This window comes from Xenopus tropicalis, chromosome 3 (genome assembly GCF_000004195.4).
Source record: "Xenopus tropicalis strain Nigerian chromosome 3, UCB_Xtro_10.0, whole genome shotgun sequence".
NCBI classification, from domain to species: domain Eukaryota; kingdom Metazoa; phylum Chordata; class Amphibia; order Anura; family Pipidae; genus Xenopus; species Xenopus tropicalis.
The window spans coordinates 86,458,747-86,481,542 of record NC_030679.2 but is presented as its reverse complement, the minus strand read 5'-3'; the positions used below and the strand labels follow the sequence as shown (position 1 = coordinate 86,481,542).

The 22,796-nt window shown below is 39.1% G+C and overlaps 2 protein-coding genes across 9 annotated transcripts in view; both read right to left on the bottom strand.

Annotated features, from left to right (window-relative positions):
• Nucleotides 1–22,796, bottom strand: part of LOC101732997 (collagen alpha-1(VII) chain) — a 190,409-nt gene that overhangs the window by 156,723 nt on the left and 10,890 nt on the right. For 7 of the 8 annotated variants that reach the window (XM_031899082.1, XM_031899081.1, XM_031899075.1 and 4 more), the window contains exons 2-7: nt 19,498–19,629; nt 9,622–9,805; nt 5,229–5,388; nt 3,901–3,994; nt 1,413–1,586; nt 434–594 (exon numbers count right to left, since the gene is read on the bottom strand). In XM_031899082.1, coding sequence (XP_031754942.1) covers nt 434–594; nt 1,413–1,586; nt 3,901–3,994; nt 5,229–5,388; nt 9,622–9,805; nt 19,498–19,576 — 852 coding nt within the window. In that variant the 5' untranslated portion in view covers nt 19,577–19,629. The remainder of the gene's footprint in view (nt 1–433; nt 595–1,412; nt 1,587–3,900; nt 3,995–5,228; nt 5,389–9,621; nt 9,806–19,497; nt 19,630–22,796) is intronic. The other variant, XM_031899077.1, reaches the window with a different exon arrangement.
• Nucleotides 19,600–22,796, bottom strand: part of LOC105946907 — a 42,103-nt gene continuing 38,906 nt past the window's right edge. The window contains exon 9 of the mRNA XM_031898210.1: nt 19,600–19,629. Within this exon, the coding sequence (XP_031754070.1) occupies nt 19,600–19,629 (30 nt within the window). The remainder of the gene's footprint in view (nt 19,630–22,796) is intronic.

Here is a 22,796-nt window from a genome sequence, read left to right as displayed (position 1 = left end):
CAGGGGAAAGGGGCTACTGTTGTTTTCAAACCTGTTTAAATTCCTATGAAATGGAACCCCCACCCTCATTCGATAGTGGAAAGTTAAGTAAATTGCGTAACTTCCATAAAATCTAATGTTATAAACTTGCACAATTTACATACTGTAAAAACGTATGTGACTTGCCTAGAAACATACATAACTTCTACTGAGAGATATATAACTTACATATGTGTGACAGGGACAGTCAGGAGTGTAGGGATTAAACTTATGGTAAAATATACTGACCCCCAAAGAACTGACTGAATTTTATTATACTGTAGCATCAACTGTTTATAGTGTGATCTATTTACTGAATGATATGCACTACATGAATATTACTTTTAAACACATTCAGAAAATGAGGAATGTTTCTGAGAAGACATAAATACTCCCTGGAAAGGTTAAAACTCACCTGCTTTTGGTCATGGGAATTAAGATGCCCTGAATCTGTAAGGGAATTCAAGACAACTTGATATCCAGTAGCATCTCCTGTGGCTGCAGTCCAAGTGAGACGCAAAGAGTTGTAACTTTCCTCACTTATAATCAGATCTTTAGGGCCAATTACTTTTTCTGCTGCAAAACAGTAAAGGGGCATTTAATAATGCTCATTGTTTTTTTTACGATTTGTATTTTTTTCTGCTAAAACTTTTTTTGGTTTTTTTTTGCCATTTTATGCATCAGAATTCAAAAAGAAAAACTGCCGAGGTCATGTAGAAGTCATTGGAAGCTGTGTTTTAGAGGTTTTTATATTTTTTGATGCTTTCATTTGTGCAACAATACGAAAAATTTGTGTTTTTTCCATGTCCATTGTTTCCCATTCATGCTTTTTTTTAAAAAGCTTTTTTAATAAATAACTTGGCATTCGTGGTTTTAGAGAAAATTAGTTTTTTCATGGTTTCAAAAACCACGAAAATGAGAATGCTAATAAATGGCCCTCAAAGTGTTTAACTGTCAATGTTGTATGAAAAAGGATAAAGAATACATGGTAAATAAACTTCTTCATTTAATAATCAAAACCGTATTAACAAAAGGCTTTTAAATACAACATTCAATAACATCATTTTGCACCTCTGTGACATACATACATTTCTCTTGGCCCTGAATCCTTGGTGATGTCAAAAAGTACTCTGTTAGTTCCTGGGTGCTTGCTAAATTTATTATATTGATTGATCTTCTGGTTCCTGACTCTGTTGCCTGATTTTGACAACACTGATTGCTGTCTACACTGACCTGTGCCTAGAATTTGACTTGAGACTCTTTAATCCTTTGGATACTGTGTATTGGACTAACCTTTTCGCCTGCTAACCTGCTCGCCTGAACTTTCCTGAGATTGCTCTAGATTGCTCTAGAAATCAACAACATATTTATTGACAAGCTCTTGTGTAACATACCTTCCACAATTTGTCTGAGTGGCCTTGGTGGCTCAGAAGCAGCAAAACATATTCTCCGGGAAATTTTGGGCAGAAAATTGTTTAGAAACCAGAAATCATTCACTAGTATAACATGTTCATCAGTTGGTTCAGATGCAATTTTCATCAGCTCACTCCGGTCTGCATTTTTAATACCTAAAGGCAATAAAGTGAGGAAAATTGTAATCATGTAATCAGTGTGTGACAGAATAAATTATTGTTTATTTAATTTGCAATGGTATAATGCAGGTTTAATAAGAGAGGGCCACAGGTGCCCGTTAGATAAAAGATAGCAGAATCAACAATTATCAGTTACGAGTATGATGCATAGTCTTAAATCAAGTTTAAATACCCGCAAAGCTAATTTTTAAAGGGAAACTATTTCCCAGAATGAATACTTAACCAACATATAGTTTATGTCATGTTAAGTCGCCTATTAAAGAATCTTACCAAACTGTTTGTCACGGTCGGCACCCAATACCAGAGCTAGTGCCAAGCACCCTGGTCTCAGCTCGTGCTTCACCAGTAGCGTGACCGCCTTTGGCTTCGGGAGGAGCCCTCAGCTACTCGGATGCCACCTGGACTTATACGAGAGGTGCAAAGCAGGAGTTCTGGCTAGCAATGGGGCACGACTGTAGAAAGTCAGTTAGGCCAAAGATCACGGTACAAAATAGGGTTTAAACAAGGTCGTCGTCAGGCAGGCTAGGGTCAAACCGGGTAATCAATACAGCAGGATGAGACAAAATCGTAGTCAAAGTACAAGCCGGGGTCAGGTATGGATAATCAGAATAGTCAGGAGCAAGCCGGGTCAAAACACAGGAAGGCAACAAGGCAGGATACAGAAACGAAGTGTACAAGGCTCAGAAAAGCACCAGGATCAAATCCTATCACGGGCAATGAATCTAATACAAATGGCCCTTTAAATATTTTGAATTTCGCGCCTTTGCGCGCTGACGTCATGACGTCAGCGCGCATGCGCCTTTAAGATGCGGAAGTGCGCGCGCGCGCACCTAGGAGAGAGCCGGCACAGGGAGCAGACGGCGCGGCGGGCGTCCCCGCCGATGGCAGCGCGGCGGGCGTCCCCGCCGTGCCGGTAAGGCACTTTTCCTTACACTGTTATATATTTATTAGTAAATATTGCATCTTTACATTTTTTACTTTAAAGTGATACTGACACTAAAAAACTACTCTTCAATATAATAATGTACATTAAAAGTAACCTATAGGTCATGTTGATTGTTTTTCATTGATAGGTCTGATTTTCTAGATAATTGTTACTTGAAATTACTTGAATGTACACTGGTGAATTTAAGGCCTTGGTTAGTGCATCCTAGAAATTATTCACTTTTTTGCACTACTTATTTATTTATTTATCTCTCTATGGTGCTCGTATATTCGGTATGGCTTGAGTGAGCCACAGGTATTTTTAATAGGAACTTAGAGATTGTTATTGTCTTCTAGAGAGTGGTCATTTATGTTTATGTTTTTATATGTGTATTTTATTAAAGTTATACTTTGTTACATAAAAGGGTGCTCTCTCATTATGAATATATTTTCACAGAGACCTGCATTGTTGGGGCTAAAGTATTCCATTAATTAAGAAATGTAAATAGTTCTATGTTACCACCAAATAATATCTGTAGAGGTAGTGCTATGTGTTAAATATTATAAAGGTGACTAGGTGATTCACAATGTACAGAAGTATCTCAAGTAAACTTCCGTGTGGCAGCATACATTTTAATCACTGACAGATACTGAATTGCATGCATTCCTAGTTTGCATGACGTGACATACAACAACTGGAGGATATCACTAAATTCCCTTTCATTCTATCTTTATAATATGAAATGTCAGGAGAATTTTGTGGTGCGGGATATGTATTATTCACTGTACAGGTATAGGACCTGTTATCCAGAATGTTCGGGACCAAGGGTATTCTGGATAAGGGGGTCTTTCAGTAATTTGGATCTTGATACCTTAAGTCTACTAAAAAAATCAATAAAACATTAATTAAACCCAACAGGATTGTTTTGCCTCCGATAAGGATTCATTATATCTTAGTTGGGATCAAGTACAAGGTACTGTTTTATTACTACAGAGAAAAAGCAAATCAGTTTTAAAATTCTGAATTATTTGATTAAAATGGAGTCTATGGGAGAAGGGCTTTCCGTAATTCGGAGCTTTCTGGATAATGGGTTTCCGGATAAGGGATCCCATACCTGTACTAATACCAGTTCTCGTAATCCTGCTCTCTTTGCATTGCTCCATGATGGACATTGTCCCTGTACTTTTTCAGAGAGAAGTGCATAATAGATCATTAAAGACTTGTTTGTAATTCCTAGTGAATGAAAAGACTTCTAGAAAGAAAGTGGATTAAATGGTGATATATACCATTAACACTAATGTGGCAAGCCACAGGTACTAGAAACATAGAAATATAAGTTAAATAGAAGACTACTTTTTTACCTACCAATTGTAAAGATTGTAACACCTCTGTCCTGCAATAGTTTTGCTTTCTCTTCCACTAAATCACCAGATTTTCCATCTGTTAGAAGCAAGACTATCTATTAAACAGATAAGAGACATAAGAAGTTGATGAAAGTCAGATATATGATATTTCAGCCCTATGTATTAAGAAAATCAATACCAATATTTTCATTTGATATGAGTGCTTTATACCAAACTACTAAAGTTGTTTTCCCATTTGAATGTGATATTTTAATATACTGTATCTTGTTCATATGATTATTAGTGAAAAAAATATAAGATAAAGGTAAGTAGAATATTTAAAGTGCACAATATATTGTTTATCTGTATATTTGATTCATATAGATTAATGTATTCTTATTTTGGTTGAGGAGTGTATTCTTTATTAGAAAAAACAACAAAAGCTAGATACTACTCATGTAAATTTAAATATGCAGCATGGTGCTCTACATTATAGCATGTCCTCAGCATCATATGTAATACAGCCCATATTTATTTAGTGTAAAATAGCAGTGGTGATGCCCTTAACCAATGTTCACACACTTCCAGAAAAGCTTTTTAAAGGAGACATTTTATATAAAGTTCATATTCAGTTATAATATTCATCCTCCCTCAAAATGTGAAATGATGCAGAAAGAAAGATGTTTTGAAAGCATTTTACCTCCTAAAACTGCCATTATATGAGAGCTGCAGAGACAACCACTCAAGTCTGAAGCCAGAGCAAAATGAGACATGGGAGTGTCCTTCAGTCTCCCACAGGAAGTGGTCACAGCACTGACTGACAGGCTTTACTCAGCAGCAGCAGGGAAAACCCCTCCCTCCTTCTGTGTCTCTCTGTTTGTGCTGCTGCCAGGGGAGGGGGGGAGAGGAGCGAGTAGAGCAGGAACGGACTGTCTGTGAGCTCGCTAAGCCCCGCCCACTCTAAGAATATTCACTTCACTTTAAGTGGGTGAGGAGGGTGTCATAGATGTCTATGAGGGTCGGCGGCTCTGAGCCGATATACTGAAGAGTCTAAACCGGACGCTGGCACAAGGTCTGGGTAGGGCACAGTTTTCAAGCAGTTATGGACATATTTGAACCCAAAGGTATTAAAATAAAAGCACTTCCTTCTATTTTACAGTTTTTTACATGGTTGAGTGCATTGTAAAAATGTATGCTATATATCCCCTTTAATAGGCATACCATATTGCAACAAGAATTTGAAAAACAGTTGACTGAACACCATAAAATGCAACCTGAACTACAAATTTTACATGAGTTTTGAGTTTTGTTTAATCAGAAGCATTAACAGAGTTATAAAAAAATTCCAACCTTAGCTGCATCTTCTCTGGAAATTGAGGGATTAAATACTCTTTCTGCAAGGAAAGCAAGAGCCTCTCCAGTCTTTGTGTTACCTCCTTTATATACAATATTTTGGAGAGCCAGTAATATTTCTTTTGTGTTTTCATAGTCTGATAGCTCAATGCTCATCCTGGTAAAGGCAAATATATTGAATTAAACAAAATTAACTGTAAAAGTGTTAACAATAGTTAATCCATTGTTAATTAATACATTTTTGTTTAAGCAATACTTGGGAGCAGATTTAGTTAAAAATTAGAGCTCACCACAGTATAATTCCACCACTCTTCATTCATTCCTATAGGAGAAATGGGTGAAAGTTACAGTTCACCATTTGATAAATACGCCTTTAAAGTGGACCTGTCACCCAGACATAAGAAGCTGTATAATAAAAGCCCTTTTCAAATTAAACATGTAACCCAAAGTCATTTTTTTTACACATCTATACCCATTATATAAACATTTAAAAGTCCCAGCTGTCAATCATATATTGCCTGACCAGGCAGCCTTAGGCATAGGGGTGGGGCAGATAGTTACTTTCAGTTTAAAGGAACAGTAACACTAAAAAATAAAAATGTTTTAAAATAATTAAAATATAATGTACTGTTGCCCTGCACTGGTAAAAGTTGTGTGTTTGCTTCAGAAACACTACTATAGTTAATAGAAATAGCTGCTGTGTAGCCATGGGGGCAGCCATTTAAATTGAAAGAAGGAGAAAAGGCACAGGTTACATAAGTAGATACCAGATAAACTGTGTAGAATACAATGGGAATCTGCTACTTATCTGTTATCTGCTTAGTAACCTGTGCCTTTTCTCCTTTTTTCAAATTAAATGGCTGCCCCCCATGGCTACACAGCAGGCTATTTATATAACTGCAGTAGTGTTTATGAAGAAAACACACAACTTTTACCAGTGCAGAGCAATAGTACATAATATATTAATTATTTTTATACACTTTCATTTTTTGGTGTTACTGTTCCTTTAAGTTCAGAACTTCAATGTCACTGCACTTCTCACATTCCCCCTCCCTCCTTACCATCTAATTTTGTAACCAATGCATGGATATGGGTATCATGTCCCCCCATACTGGCACAGAAACATGATTTTGGCAGAATGCCTGTCTGTTTTCTGCAATAGTGAATTCCAGTGCTGAGGAAACAAGTTTCACAAAATGTATATAGTGTAATTGAAGTTTATTTTGCTTGACAAACACAATAGAAAACAATTTGTAATTATTCCTTAGGGTGACAGGTCCCCTTTAAAAGTCCAATAGGAATGAAAAGTGAGTGGTGAAATTTTACTCTGCTGATCTCTGGTTGGCTGCAATAGATTCAAACAGCTGCCTGCATGTCTCCACACAGTGGCTAAAGTGTGTTAGTGTCTTAAAGTACAATTCAGTGTTAATTAAAAATGTAAAATCCAATACATGTCCTGTCCCATGCCTAAATAATTATTTTGAATGACAAACACAAATCTCTGCTACCCCTCTTTTGTAAATTATTTCTTTAAGCTATAAAAACACATATCTCTATTGAGTCAAATGCATAAAAAGCTTAAAATGAAATTTATTATAAATATAATCAAATATAACAACTATTAAAAGAGACAGTACTTGGTAAATACACATTTCCAAATTTACATTCACCTTACACTCTCATAAGCACAATAACATTTTGCAAACTAATTCAGCACATCCACATCCATCTTTTTTACTAATTTAGCCCCTTCAGTGAGATAAGGTACCGCTACTGGGAGACTAGGATACAAAATCATATCAACGGAAAATTAAATTCAGCATGCCCTGTTTTGTTTGTCTGGCACTTTAGTTTTATTAGAATTTAATTGAGCTAATAAGTGATGTTATAATCACAAAGAATATATATATATATATATATACAGGTATGGGATCCCTTATCCGGAAACCCGTTATCCAGAAAGCTCCGAATTACGGAATGCCTGTCTCCCATAGACTCCATTTTAAGCAAATTATTCAGAATTTTAAAACTGATTTCCTTTTTCTCTGTAGTAATAAAACAGTACCTTGTAACTGATCCCAACTAAGATATAAATAATGCTTATTGGATGCAAAACAATCCCATAGGGTTTAATTAATGTTTTATTGATTCTTTAGTAGACTTAAGGTATGGAGATCCAAATTACGGAAAGACCCCTTATCCGGAATACCCTTGGTCCCGAGCATTCTGGATAATGGGTCCTATACCTGTATATATGTAGAAAATGCTGATGCACACCAGGAAAATGTAATCAAAAAAAGATACTTATTTTATTTAGATCGACGTTTCGGTCCTCACCCGGGACCTTTATCAAGATATATATATATATATAAAAAATCTAGTGAATATTGGTGCACACCAGGAATCGTTTAAAAAATAGCTTTTATTGTAGTAAATACATTACAGGACAGGTCAACGTTTCGGTCTGTATCTAAGACCTTTATCAAGACCATATATTTATATATACATATATATATAAAAAGGTCCCAAAAGGGACCGAAACGTTGGTTGTACATGCAATTATAATACACAAGAGATTTTTTGAAACACAAAGACCCTGGGTGCTGGCTGTTTTATTTTGATATTAATATATATATATATATCTGTTCCACTGACGGCACTCACCAATCGCAGACCACTCGCCGGGTGCTCACCAAAAATATTCACATAGCTGCAGTAGAAAGCACTCACGGCTTCAATTGTTCAAAAGTATCAAAAGAGTTTTATTGCTCCACACTCACATCGACGCGTTTCGATCCACAAGGGACCGTCGTCAGGATCGATGGTCCCTTGTGGATCAAAACGCGTCGATGTGAGTGTGGAGCAATAAAACTCTTTTGATACTTTTGAACAATTGAAGCCGTGAGTGCTTTCTACTGCAGCTATGTATATATATATATATATATATATAAGAAGAAAAAGAAGCCGCTCTCTCAGGACTTAGGTGCAAAAATAAAAAGTAATTTATTGAGTAGACGAACTGACGTTTCGGCTGAACACCTCAGCCTTTCTCAAAGTCAAAAACACATTGTGAATGCTAACATTAAATACAGTGACTGGCGGGAAAATACAAACAGAAACTGGGTGTGACGTCACAGTTTCACGTAGTCCAATACACATCAAGCGTGAAATACTCATTAGCATAATAAACAAATGTTTATTATGCTAATGAGTATTTCACGCTTGATGTGTATTGGACTACGTGAAACTGTGACGTCACACCCAGTTTCTGTTTGTATTTTCCCGCCAGTCACTGTATTTAATGTTAGCATTCACAATGTGTTTTTGACTTTGAGAAAGGCTGAGGTGTTCAGCCGAAACGTCAGTTCGTCTACTCAATAAATTACTTTTTATTTTTGCACCTAAGTCCTGAGAGAGCGGCTTCTTTTTCTTCTTATCTCGGTTTCACTGTGAAGACTGCACCCAGGCGGATTTGAGATTTATACGTGAGTGCCAGTATTGCATTTTGACTATATATATATATATATATATATATATATATATATATATATAAATTCCAAGTAAATAATACATACATACCATTAGGACAGTGTTTATGACATGGTTTACATTATTTGTATATCTGTAAAATCATTTTAAAAAATTTTATTGAAGAAATTAGTTCATATGATCACTGCTATCATTTCTAGAACTTAAGCTATTAAATATTAATTCTTGTTCATTTTACTCCTAGCCTTGTATAGTAGCTATATACAGTAGTCTCATTCTAGTAGTTTATGGTGTCAGACCCAGTAAAGTAAAAAATACTAGTAACATAGCCTACATTTATCCTTGGCAAGCTTTGATTGAGGAGGCCAGTTGGTTGCCCAACTTGGCTGGGTATTGGTATGTGAACACATAAACCTGCTATTCATATTTTCTTTCTGAATAGGCAAGGCTTGCATTTATCATACAAAGGAAGTACAAGAATCAGTTAGTTAAAAACTTCAGCTACAGTTCAACTAAAACATTTTATCCCCAGACCAGCAATGGATCAGCTGAGAAAGAGGGTTGCAATATTACAATGCTCTACTGTTTAAGCAGCTGTATTCAGAAGGGAAATTATTCAACCTCCCTTATTTCAGATTTAAAAAAATAATAAAATGCTCACTGGGTTTTAGGTGGACAAAAAAATAAACAATTGTGAAAAGAAACGTGTGCAAGAAGTTGGAGCACATTGTGCAAGAAAACATCAGCCAGATTATGGTCTCTCCCTCACATTTTCTTACAATATGCCCAAACTCAAGACAGGAAATTATAATAAAATATGCCACTAAGCATTACAAGTTATATGTGATTTTTCAAATGACATATCTCAGCCCAGTTTTTGTGGATAAACTGCTATTGTTACCTAACAATGTCTCCATAAACAGCTACTCCAAAACGCAATCCTTCTTTTCCAAGTATCTCTGTGTTCTGAAATGATCTCATTATACTTCTGATAAAGTCTTTAATCAGTTGAAAATTTCCTTCTCCAACACTCCAAGATTCATCCACCAAAAATAAGATGTCTGCCTTTTCTGCTGATCTGCACTCTAGACAAAAACAAATTCACCATTATTAATAGAAAGGCCAGCATAAATGCATGAATGTACTTCGACAGAATTGTGAATTTTATACTGATGCTGTGAATTTTATCCTGGCACTCTTTTCATCTTACCAGACCTCTCTGGTTACATGAAGAAGTCATTCTGGGTCTGCATATTATCCCCATACTTCTTTCTGCCTTTGAAAAATCCTAATGGCATATCCCACACCTCAAAGTGTACACATATATTGAAACATTTTAGTTAAGCAAACATGAATGGCTACTATACAAATGCACTCAAAGCCTGTAATAAAGAAGTAAACAAAAAAATTAAGTTACAATTTTAAAAATCCAGTCACAGCGACTAATTGCCCACCAATTACTCCCAGCGTGGTACATTTTGCACGCAATCAACTTGTATACTTGTGCACATAGGTTGGTCACGTTTAGTCACCACTACTGTGACACATACCTGAAAATGAGTACGAGGTAGGTGAACAGGGGAGTAGTCTATATTATGTTAGGAGTACTGTTACAGAGCACAGAATGTACTTTACTGCACTTTAGTCAAAACCTATTCATTCATGGGTCCAGTATCTTCACTCATACAAGAGCCTGTCTTAAAAAAGGCTCCAAGTACTTTGAATGACCAGTTGTGCTAGTTATTTGTTATATACTATTAATAATAGTTGTTTCCATACCAATCAGGGATGAACTCAACCTGGGTCCTGTCAAATGTTTTTCATTATAAAGCAGTAAGACTTACATAAACATAACAAAAAGCATTTTACTGCACAGCATAATGTTTTCTTTTGTAATACAGTTTATATTCACTATTATTAACTGAAAGTACATTTTATATTGCGGATAGCATAGCTAACAGCAATAGTAAATAACATATTAAAGATGGCTGAACAGCAGATAGGTAGCAAAAGAAAGCTGTAGAATAGTGCATGACTGAAAAATAAACATGCCATACACTAGTAAATGTAAAAGAGGACTAATTTCCTTTTCCCCACATACTGTAGTTCCAGTTGTGTTGTTCGTATGTTAATGCATAATGAGCTGTTATTAGTTTTCAATGCACACAGGAAGTTATTGTAATTATTTGTTGGGATGTTTATGTTGGTTTTCATTCAGTATGTCAATACCTTCTGGAAGTCTTTTGGTCTGCATATTTAGAGCAGTGGTTCTCAACCTTCCTAATTCCGCAACCCTTTAATACAGTTCCTCATGTTGTGGTGACCTCCAACCATAAAATTATTCCTAAAACCATCTGAAATGTGTGTTTTCCAATGGTCTTAGGCGGCCCCTGTGAAAAGGTTGTTCGACCCCCAAAGGGGTCCCGACCCACAGGTGGAGAACCGCTGATTTAGAGACTGGCAGTATGTTTGTATTTGCAACAAGACAAGGAAGTGTATGAGGTTTAACAGTGCATGTACTGCTAAACTATCTTTATACTATATACATATATATATTTATACCCAGGGCTTCTCAGTTTAAGGGTATTAATACAAAGAAATATGCAACACCTGCATCATTTCAGACAAGCATATTATATTTCTCCTGTAAAGCACAAACATGTTATCTTGTGGAATTTATCACTATTATGATTAATTGCTATAAGTCTGTCAGGTTTCCAAATATTTTGGATTCTCAGTGTTTCTCTGTTTGATTTATGGATGGTGCAAATGGAAAATGGCATAGTCAATGGACTGATGCTGCACTACTATTTAGAATTGTAAAAAATGTGTTTAATGGAGATCAAAAATACACATATGATCCTGGCACTCCCTAAGCCCAAAGAATATACAAACATAACTTTTGATATGATTTTTTTCAAAAGGGTAAAGAAAAAAACAAAAAATGAAGTATACAACGTCATCCTTCTTTACAGATCAGAGTTAATGCTATCAATCCTATTAAGGCTAAATTAATATTAGCTTAGGTTCAAAACCTATTTGTCACAGAAACTGTTCCAAAAACCAGCATGTTATTCTTTATTTAAAGTATTTGTGTTTCTTTTTTTTAGTTCTCATTTATCCAGAAGACAATTAAGGTTGAAATAAATATTTGCAAAGGAAAGTAGTTAATTAGCTATTGACTGTAGCTATTCTTTCCTCTAATGAAATTACAGATAAACATTTAGTATAATTTGCAATAAGCTGTTTGGAAATCCAATTTACTATTCTGCACCCTTCCTACTGATTCTTTACCTTACAATTTCTTAAAACACATTTGATTAGAGAGGTTTACCATCATCTAACCATATCTTGAAAGCTTGATTATGTAGAAATGTAACTGGAGAAGCGCAATCAAATTCTCTTCATTATTTTTTTAATAAGTCTACCAACTTTATAAAATAAGCTTAAAAAACTCAACTTGATTTTGCTAAAAAAAAAAATATCTATAAAACTTTCAAAAACACTTGTGTTCTGTTAAATATAAACAAACATTAAACATTTAGCTATTTATTATTAAAGTATATATTGGGTTACAGAAATTGATTTATTTATTTATAAACGTTATATTGCCATCTCCCTAAAATAAAAGAGCACAAAAAATATTAGCATAGTTAACTACCCTGAGACAAAAAACAAATAGGCCAATGTAAATAAAAACTTTTTTGGGTGACAACAGGGTACATAATAAATGAAGGGCCAAGGGCACAATTCTACCTAGTTCCTGGAAAACTATTTCTGTGTATTCAGGTCCCCTCTGCACTTCACAATTAGAGTAATGGCACAGTGACAAGGGTGGTTGGAATGTATCACCCTCACCCTCATGTTAGATTGGTTGCATTGTGACAGTTTCTCCCATTCCTACAACAATATAACCATTTCCAGAATCAACACTGATACCTATTTTACCAATTATGTATCATGATCTCCCAAGAATTTTTTTAAAAAAACAATTCATTGTAATGGCAATAGATACTTTGCTAGAGTCCATTAAGAAAGCATAATCAGCGTGGACAAAGCTGACCATGCGATCAGTGTGCACAGATACGATCCTAGCTATTTCTCGTAATAAAAATATGATTCAAGATTTTTAGCAGTTTGTCACAATGGTCACAGATTCTAAAGCTTGTTGTTTTGCAAAGCAATAAAGAATACAGAGGTAATTTACATCCACAGGTGCAGTGCGCAAAGAGCAATTTCAATTGCAATAAGTATGTTCCCTCCCCCACACAATAACGCTTTTTTTGCCCAGAATTCCATCATCATTATGGTTGCAAGGGGGCATTGAGTTGCATACAATTCCACAGCACCTGGCGAAGTTGCGTCCTTTTTCATCAAAACAATGCAACTGCATGCACATTTTTTAGCAAATCGGACAAGTCCACCTTTAGTCATTTTCGGTGTTTGGTGTGCAAGTAACATCTGCATCATGCCTTCTTCAGGAAGTGCAGTGCACCTATTGATGGTGGGCATGAAGGGAACCCTGGAGGTATTGAGTGGTAAGGAAGTGATGGTAGCTCCAGCATTCCCCTATGTCAATAGGCACATCAGCTCTCAGTTCAGAATGGAAGAAAGAAATGATGCAAATACCTTACAAAAATGGGTTTAATGTGCATAAATGCACAACTGTGCTTGCGGTTATAAATGACCCTATATGGCCTAAAAGGTCATATCTTATGGACAACTTCCTAATACCCTCAGTGGGAGGAACATTATGTCAAAGTCTGGTGTTCTAATTGGTGTAACTAGGTTTGCCACCTTTTTACTGTAGAACTTCTCTACCAGCCTGGGCTGATGTTGAGAGGCGGAGGCGGAGCCATGATATTGAGAGATGGGAGTCAAGCTGGGGATTCAGTGAGTATGGATGCTAGGAGGTGGATGAAGGGGCGGATTGTATAGTGTTACAGATTTACCAGCAGGTAGATTGCTGGTAAATTTGTAATACTGGTACTGGACTTGGCTAGTATTTTATAAGACAGATGGCAACCCTAGGTGTAACTTGGAAGTAGTGCTCGCAAGTCATATATATATGTATTGTGGTATGGTGACAAAAAGGTCCCCGGTTTCCTGGGGAAAAGTGATTGACAACAGGTATGTTGGGCCACGGATTCTCAGACATTTTTACTGAGGTGAGACCAGCAGTGTTTGGGGCATAGAAACACTTTGTTTCTCTGCAGTTTTTTAAATTGTTGATCCGGGGCTGGTCTTACGGGGAATCCGCAAGAGCAGGGTGGGTGGATTCCCAAATCCATAGGCCAGGTTTTTCAGGAGGCCCTAGGCCTATTTGTAGTACACCTGAAGCTGTGCAGGGGAGCTGATGAGCCTGTGTGTGTGAGAGAGAGACACACTGCTGGATTTGCTCAGCTTCAGGAGAAAGAGAAGCATTTATTTTTGTGTTAGCCAGGAGGCTTGATATTTCTGTTCCAATTCTTGTTTTATACCCCCTGCGAGGGGAAACTTCTGCAACCGCTGAAAAATAAACGCGGGCAGGAAGCCCTTACACCGGTCTTGGTGTGTGCAGTTGCCTCATTTGCAGCCTACCAGCGAGTGAACCCCCACAATTGGTGTTTCGGATGCGGGCATCGACTGCCACACGCGGGAGTCGCCTGACCACAGTAAGTCTCCTGTGGGAATTGTGTGGACTGTATATCGTATAAGTGATATTTAAAGGGACACTGCACATAAAAGTTATAATATGGAGGATGTCCTCAAGGCCTTGCTGCAATCCACGGTTGCCTTACAAAGGGCCCACCAGGAGAGCACGGCTACCTTACAAAGGGCCCACCAGGAGAGCACGGCTACCTTACAAAGGGCCCACCAGGAGAGCCTGGTGCTACAGCAGCAGTCTAACGCCAACCAGCAGGAGGCAAATCGTTTGTTGGAAGCCCAGATTACAGCACTGGCACAGGCTGCAGAGAAAGATCGGCAGTTGCAAAGTGAGCTGGTAAAACAGCTGACAGCCAAGGTCTCTGGGGATGCTGCTGTGGCCCCTGGAGTACATCGCTCCATCCCAGGCAGCAACCTCCTGCAGAGAATGACTGGGCAGGATGATGTGGAGGCTTTCCTCTGTACCTTTGAGAGGACGGCAGAGCAGCAAGCCTGGTCAAGGGAGCAGTGGGCGATGATTGTTGCACCACTACTAGTGGGGGATGCCCAGAAAGCTTTTTATGATCTGTCCTCCGAGGACGCTAAGGACTATGACAAGTTGAAGTCTGAAATCCTGCGGAGACTGGGGGTAACCACCTCTGTGAGGGCCCAGCGGGTCCACAGTTGGGACTTTAAGGTTAAGGGGTCACCGCGTTCCCAGATGTATGATCTCATTAACCTAGTGAAACGTTGGCTGCAGCCTGACTTGCTTTCCGGACCTCAGGTAGTGGAAAGGGTCACAATGGACCGATACCTGAGAGCCCTTCCCACAGAATTACGGCGGTGGGTGAGCCAATCTGACCCAAATACAGCAGACCAGTTGGTGGAACTGGTGGAGCGATACCTCGCTGCTGAGGACTTCACTACCCGGGCGGTGTCCACCCCGAAGAGGCTGTCTGCAGTTGTCCTACCCAAGAAGTTGGCTACAGTGGAGAAGCCCAGCGCAGAGGACCCCGGGAACCCAGGTTCAGAGTCAACAAGAGGAAGATCTCGCGGAGACAGCCCACGCCAGACCCGCAGAGCTCCCCAGTGCTGGAGGTGCCGAGAGTGGGGACATATTGCCCCCAACTGCCCAGCTGATCCAGAACCCATGGAGTGTGGAACAGAGAGGAAGTTGTCTCTGTTCGCTCGACCAGGTCTTGTTGCAGATCCTGAGGTACCTACTTGTGTCGTCCAGATTGGTAAGCGCACTGTGAATGCACTGTTAGACACAGGTAGCTTAGTCACACTGGTAAACACACAGCTCCTGAAAGACTGTCCTTTAACCCAGCGTCAAGTGGGAGTGGTGTGTGTACATGGGGACTGTAAGAAATACCCCACGGCCCTAGTGACTTTTGTGACCCCCGCAGGGACTGTGTGCCATGAAGTGGCAGTGTCTCCCATACTCCTGCACAGTGTAATTTTGGGCAGAGACTTCCCCTTATTTCGAGAACTGTGCCAGGAACAGGTTCCGGAGACTGAGCATGGGGAGGGGAGACTCCACCCAATTGAACTGGATCCTTCTACAGGGACTGTTAAGGACAGTACAATGTCTGGGGGAGAGAAAGTGGGACCACTCGTCTCAGATGTTATTGTAAATGGTACTGATGAGGGGTCAGAAGAAAATGAGTTGTTTCCCTTAGCTGTATTAGTTGGCGAATCTGAAGCAACTGCGGAGACTGTTGAGGAACCTAGCATGCCTGAGCTAGAGGTCTCCCGGGATAACTTTGGAACCGCCCAGCTAAGGGACCCAACACTTACTAAAGCTTGGGAAAATGTCACCATTAATAATGAGAACACAGAAAATCCTGGTGTAGATTGTGTATTTCCTCACCTTGTTGTACAAAATGACTTGCTTTACTATGTGGATAAGATTCAAGGGGAGATTGTGGAACAGCTAGTGGTTCCCCAGCCATATAGGAGAACGGTTCTCAATCTGGCCCATTCTCATCCACTAGGTGGCCACCTAGCATATGAGAAAACCAAAGACCGAGTGTTACAGCGGTTCTTTTGGCCGGGGGTACATGCAGATATAAAGAGCCATTGTGAATCCTGCCCAGAGTGTCAGAAATCTGCTCCAATGCCCCATTTTCGCAGCCCGTTAGTCCCATTGCCAGTAATTGAAATTCCATTTGAGCGTATTGCAATGGACTTGGTAGGGCCACTAATAAAATCTGCTAGAGGGCATCAGTACATTTTGGTAGTCATGGACTATGCCACTCGGTATCCAGAGGCTGTTCCCTTAAGGAACACCTCCTCAAAAACCATTGCTCGAGAGCTGTTCCACATGTTCACCCGTATGGGAATTCCAAAAGAGATACTTACAGATCAGGGGACTCCCTTCATGTCTAGAGTAATGAAGGAGTTGTGCAAATTTCTCCAAATCAAACAGTTACGCACATCTGTTTATCATCCCCAAACTGACGGGTTGGTAGAAAGGTTCAACAAGACCCTCAAGGGGATGTTAAAAAAAGTGGTTGATAAAGATGGGAGGAATTGGGATTGTTTACTTCCCTATCTTATGTTTGCCATTAGAGAAGTCCCACAGGCCTCTACGGGGTTTTCCCCCTTCGAGTTGTTATATGGGCGCCACCCACGAGGGCTGTTGGACGTGGCAAAGGAGACATGGGAATCTGAATCCACCCCATACAAAAGTGTGGTAGAGCATATTGCAGACATGCAAGACCGTCTTGCAATGGTCATGCCCCTTGTGAGAGAGCATATGCTTCAGGCCCAGGAAGCTCAAAGCCGAATATATAATAGATCGGCCCGTGTCCGAACTTTCCAGCCTGGGGACAGGGTGTTAGTCTTGGTTCCTACAGTAGAAAGTAAGTTCCTGGCCAAATGGCAGGGCCCTTACGAGATTATAGAGCGCATAGGGGAAGTTAATTATAAGGTGTCCCAACCAGACAGGCGTAAGAAGGAGCAGCTCTATCATGTGAACCTAATTAAGTCCTGGAAAGATAGGGAAGCCCTGTCAGCCTGTTCTACAGCTGTAGAGGTAGAAATCCCTCATGTGCCTGAGGTAAAAGTGGCTGAGACCCTCACTAACAGTCAGAAGCAGGAAATGAGAGAATTCCTGATCAGGAATAGACAAATATTCTCAGACCAGCCTGGGCTTACTGAGATGATAAAACATGACATTATAACTGGACCTGGGGTTAAAGTCAATGTCAGACCTTATAGGATACCCGAGGCCCGACGCCAGGCAGTTGCAGGGGAGATTAAAAGGATGTTGGAGCTGGACGTAATTGAGGAGTCCCATAGTGAATGGTCCAGCCCCATTGTCCTTGTCCCAAAACCGGATGGGAGCATCCGATTTTGCAATGACTTCAGAAAGTTAAATGAGGTCAGCAAGTTTGATGCATATCCTATGCCCCAGGTAGATGAATTGATTGAAAGGCTAGGACAGGCCCGATACATCACCACTCTAGATCTTACCAAGGGGTATTGGCAGGTACCCCTCACCGAAGGGGCGAAAGAGAAGACGGCCTTTTCCACTCCTGAGGGGCAGTGGCAATATAAACGCCTACCGTTTGGCTTACATGGGGCCCCAGCTACGTTTCAGAGAATGATGGATCGCATTCTCAAACCACACAGAGGGTATGCTTCAGCCTACCTGGACGATGTGGTTATCTTTAGCCCGGACTGGGAAAGTCATTTGCCTCGGGTACAAGCGGTCCTTGACTCTATCTGGAAGGCTGGTCTGACAGCAAACCCCAAAAAGTGTGCCATGGGGTTAGAAGAGGCCCGCTATTTGGGGTATGTTATTGGAAGAGGGGTAGTCAAGCCCCAGGTGTCCAAAATTGAGGGAATTCAGCAGTGGCCCCGGCCCAATTCCAAGAAGCAAGTGAGGGCTTTTCTTGGGATAGTGGGGTATTACAGGAGATTTGTCCCCAATTTTGCCTCCCTAGCATCCCCACTTACTGACCTCACAAAAGGGAGTAAAACTGGAGCAGTTACATGGACCCCAGAGGCAGAAGAAGCCTTTCTAAACCTGAAGGCATCCTTGTGCAGATACCCAGTGCTAATAGCTCCTAATTTCAAAAAAGAGTTCCTTGTACAGACTGATGCCTCTGAGGTTGGGTTAGGGGCTGTTCTGTCACAAGTGGTGAATGGGGAAGAACACCCGGTAGCATACCTAAGTAGGAAACTAACCCCCGCTGAATGCAGGTATGCCATTGTTGAGAGGGAGTGTCTGGCCATCAAGTGGGCATTGGAGAGCCTGAGATATTATCTCTTAGGGAGGCAGTTAAAACTTATCACCGACCATGCCCCACTTAAATGGATGGCCCAAAATAGGGAAAAGAATGCCAGGGTCACCAGGTGGTTCTTATCGCTTCAGAATTTTAAGTTCTCAGTGGAACATAGACCTGGAAAGTTGCAAGGTAATGCAGATGCTCTCTCCAGGGTATATTCGTTGATGGCATGCTGTGCTCAGCCCCACGGGCTTGAGCAGAGGGGGGGGATATGTGGTATGGTGACAAAAAGGTCCCCGGTTTCCTGGGGAAAAGTGATTGACAACAGGTATGTTGGGCCACGGATTCTCAGACATTTTTACTGAGGTGAGACCAGCAGTGTTTGGGGCATAGAAACACTTTGTTTCTCTGCAGTTTTTTAAATTGTTGATCCGGGGCTGGTCTTACGGGGAATCCGCAAGAGCAGGGTGGGTGGATTCCCAAATCCATAGGCCAGGTTTTTCAGGAGGCCCTAGGCCTATTTGTAGTACACCTGAAGCTGTGCAGGGGAGCTGATGAGCCTGTGTGTGTGAGAGAGAGACACGCTGCTGGATTTGCTCAGCTTCAGGAGAAAGAGAAGCATTTATTTTTGTGTTAGCCAGGAGGCTTGATATTTCTGTTCCAATTCTTGTTTTATACCCCCTGCGAGGGGAAACTTCTGCAACCGCTGAAAAATAAACGCGGGCAGGAAGCCCTTACACCGGTCTTGGTGTGTGCAGTTGCCTCATTTGCAGCCTACCAGCGAGTGAACCCCCACAGTATATATATATTTTTTTTTTCTACATATCATTTTTTCCAAAAGAAGGACTTGTTAATAAAGAAAACCACATTTTTAAAAAGATGTGTTAAGAGGATATTTATAAATATATCAATACCTTCTGGTTGAGCACACACTGTCCATTCTGTTAAAAGTGCAGTTACAGTGAAACTCCACAAGCATGACAATAAATTCATCTCTTACACTCTCGTCACTAGTATTAGAGTCTTCTGTCCTTAGTTTCCAAAACCTACAAACAGAAGCAAATGTATTACAATCAGCAGAAAAAACTAATCAAACACAAATCAAAGCCTACAATGCAGCAATTAAATGTACATTTACCCCCCACCAGAAAACGCTTAAAGATTTTAAAACTGAGAGCTGCACACTTTTCATATATTGGAGACAGTAAAGGCTTATCCTGTATTGCCTTTGTAAATACATTAACATACACTGACTTCAATAAAAACATCAATAACTGAATAAACAATTTACTTAATAGCTAGTGATGAGCGAATCTTGCGAAACGGCAAGAAGATTTGCGAAACAGCGAAAATTTTGTGAAACACATTTGTCGCATGATTTTTTTTGTCACCCGCATTTTTTTTGATGCGACCGCGCCTTTTTTTTTTTTTTTACACAACCGTGCCCAATTTGACGCAACCATGCCTTTTTTGATGCGACAAATTTTTCTGCTGCGAATTTTCACTGAAGTTTCTCTAAACAATTCGCTAATGTTGAAATGCGGAAATTCGCTACGAATCCATGCCTGGTGAAAAAATTCGCTCATCACTATTAATAACTCTATAAATGGTTAGCCACTTTTATACGACAATGACAGATTTCAAACATTACTGAACAGTTTTCTAAAGCTCATCTTCTTGGGTCTATTTGCCAAGCTTCACAAAATATATAAGACGAATGGCATAGGGGGCTATCAACATTCCTGTTTTTTTAGTGATTCTCTTTTTTTTGCAATAATAATCATTATTTTAAATTATGGTTTAAAAAACATAATTTTGTATATTTATTACATGAAAAAAACTAAAAAACTCTCATGTAAAATTTTGGCACCTGGAAGCTTGCAGGGTCAAGTAGAAGTCAGTGGGAGCTGTCCTAGGCAAAATTTTGACTATTAAGTCAATTTGAGGTTTGAGTTGGTTTTTTTAACTTTAGAACCCCTTAAAAATGACATAAAAATAACGAATTCAAGGTATTGTTTTATGGTTTTATTTGCTTGCATTTTCTGGGTGATTTTTTAATAAATAAGGTAACATTATATACACAAAATTACACAAAATACTTATTTTTATAAATAAGCCTCAAGGACATTAGAGTCTTAAATCTGAATAAAATGAGGACTCTAATGCCTTTGTAATGTTTAGATTTTTGAAAAGTAAAATGTTTTTTATTCTTTTCTGTATTTTCTTTTAGGTATTGCAAGGCTTTTATATTTGCTTGTGACAGTATTATTCTCACTATAGTGTATATGGCCACAGCACCTTATTTCACTTTTACAGTGTCTCTTGATACAGGTGGCAGTGAAATTTTATTATGTGCAAATGCAAGCAAGGACCTTGAGAACCCTTGATAAACTTTGGATATGTATTGTGGCCCAAGAGTAGCATTTCAGGGGGAATCCTATGACTTGTATTGAAAATGTTGTGTTTGTGTTTCAGTGCATGTTCAGCATTAGTTGAACTTTGTGAATAAAGTCTGAATACATTTCCACTATAATTATATGATTCAGAGGTGAATACAAAAACCTGGGCTGTAAAACATAGCATACATCAGCACAGCATACTGTGTAGCATCCATTGTAATTAGTGATGGGCAAAATAATTTGCAAAGCATGGATTTGTGGGGAATATCTGTGTTTCACCATTGCCTGATTATTTTGCAAAATGGTGCTAAAATTTGCTTGTACAAATTTTTAAAAAAAATTATGCGCACTTCGTTTTCTTGACGTACGCTTTCTTTACTGACTGGTGAGAACTAATAAATGACCTTTAGTTTACACCCGTCATTTACATTTTATTAAGAGCAAGATCCTTAACAAAATTCATTACTATTAAAATGTTTCAGTAAGAGAACACTACAGGGGCACTGGTGCAAAAAAAAGGGGTGCAGTAGTTAAAGTTGTTGCCTTTTAGTGCTGTGGTCCTGGGTTCAGTTCTAATCTAGGCACTATCTGCATGAAGTTTGCATAATGCCCTGGTGAACACTGTATCTCTGCACATGTCTGCTGTTCTGCTCCATGACTGCACACATCCACCTAAATGCCATGGTAATATTGTAATATAAGGGGCATGTTTTTGAATGCAAACAGGTGGGGAATGTTTTAATTAAATTAAACATTTAACAATCTCTAAATGCACCAGATTACAAAATGGAACATACATTATTTGTATACAGACTTGTATAATGTTTATTGAGGTAGTTTGCTTTATATTAACTACTAACTGTCAGGAAATGAAACACACATACACATCTGTTTCAGGTTTGCTTATACAAAAAAGAAGCGCACCATGACCTGTTATAAAATATAATTGCATTCTACCTTAAGCCAGAAGTATAACTGCATATTTCTAACTACCAAATAAAAATGAAATGTTTTGTGGGTCCTGATTAGGCATATATGCTCCTGTATGCATTTAGGTGGCTATACTTTTGCTTGTCACAATGGTCACAAAAGTCATGGATTTTTCTTGTAGCAATATACAGTGTAGGGATTTTCAAAATGGCCTTGTCAAATCAAAACACAGATGTCTCCATTCCATTAAGCATGTTATTAAATAGAATAAAACAAATGTTGTTACTACAGATAAACACTGCTGATTCAGCATACTGCATGGGGTTATCTTTGGCAAGTCCCTGTCCTTCTTAAATCATACTAATGCCACTGTCAAAACTTGCCCCTTTTCCTTTATTGCTAATATAAGACTGCTAAATCAGTCTTGTCTGATCAGTTGTAACCTCCTATTAAAGTGACACTAAAAAACTACTCTTTAAAATATTTGAAGTGCCAACCTGACTGTCCCTTCTCAGCCTGTCAGTTATAGCTTCTAATGCTAATGGACTCCTGCTGCACAAATATGGCAGCCTCCTAATAGAGGAACACGGGATTTAGATATTTAATATTTTGAGCAAATACTTAGGGGCACATTTACTTAGACACGAATCTGAACCGAATTGGAAAAATTCTGATTTGAAAACGAACATTTTGCGACTTTTTCGTATTTTTTGCGATTTTTTCGGCGTCTTTACAACTTTTTCGTTACCAATCCGATTTGCGCGAAAAAACGCGAGTTTTTCGTAGCCATTCCGAAAGTTGCGCAAAATCTGCCGATTTTTTCGTAGCGTTAAAACTTGCGCGAAAAGTTAAAACTTAAAAGGTGCGACGTTTCACGCAAGTTT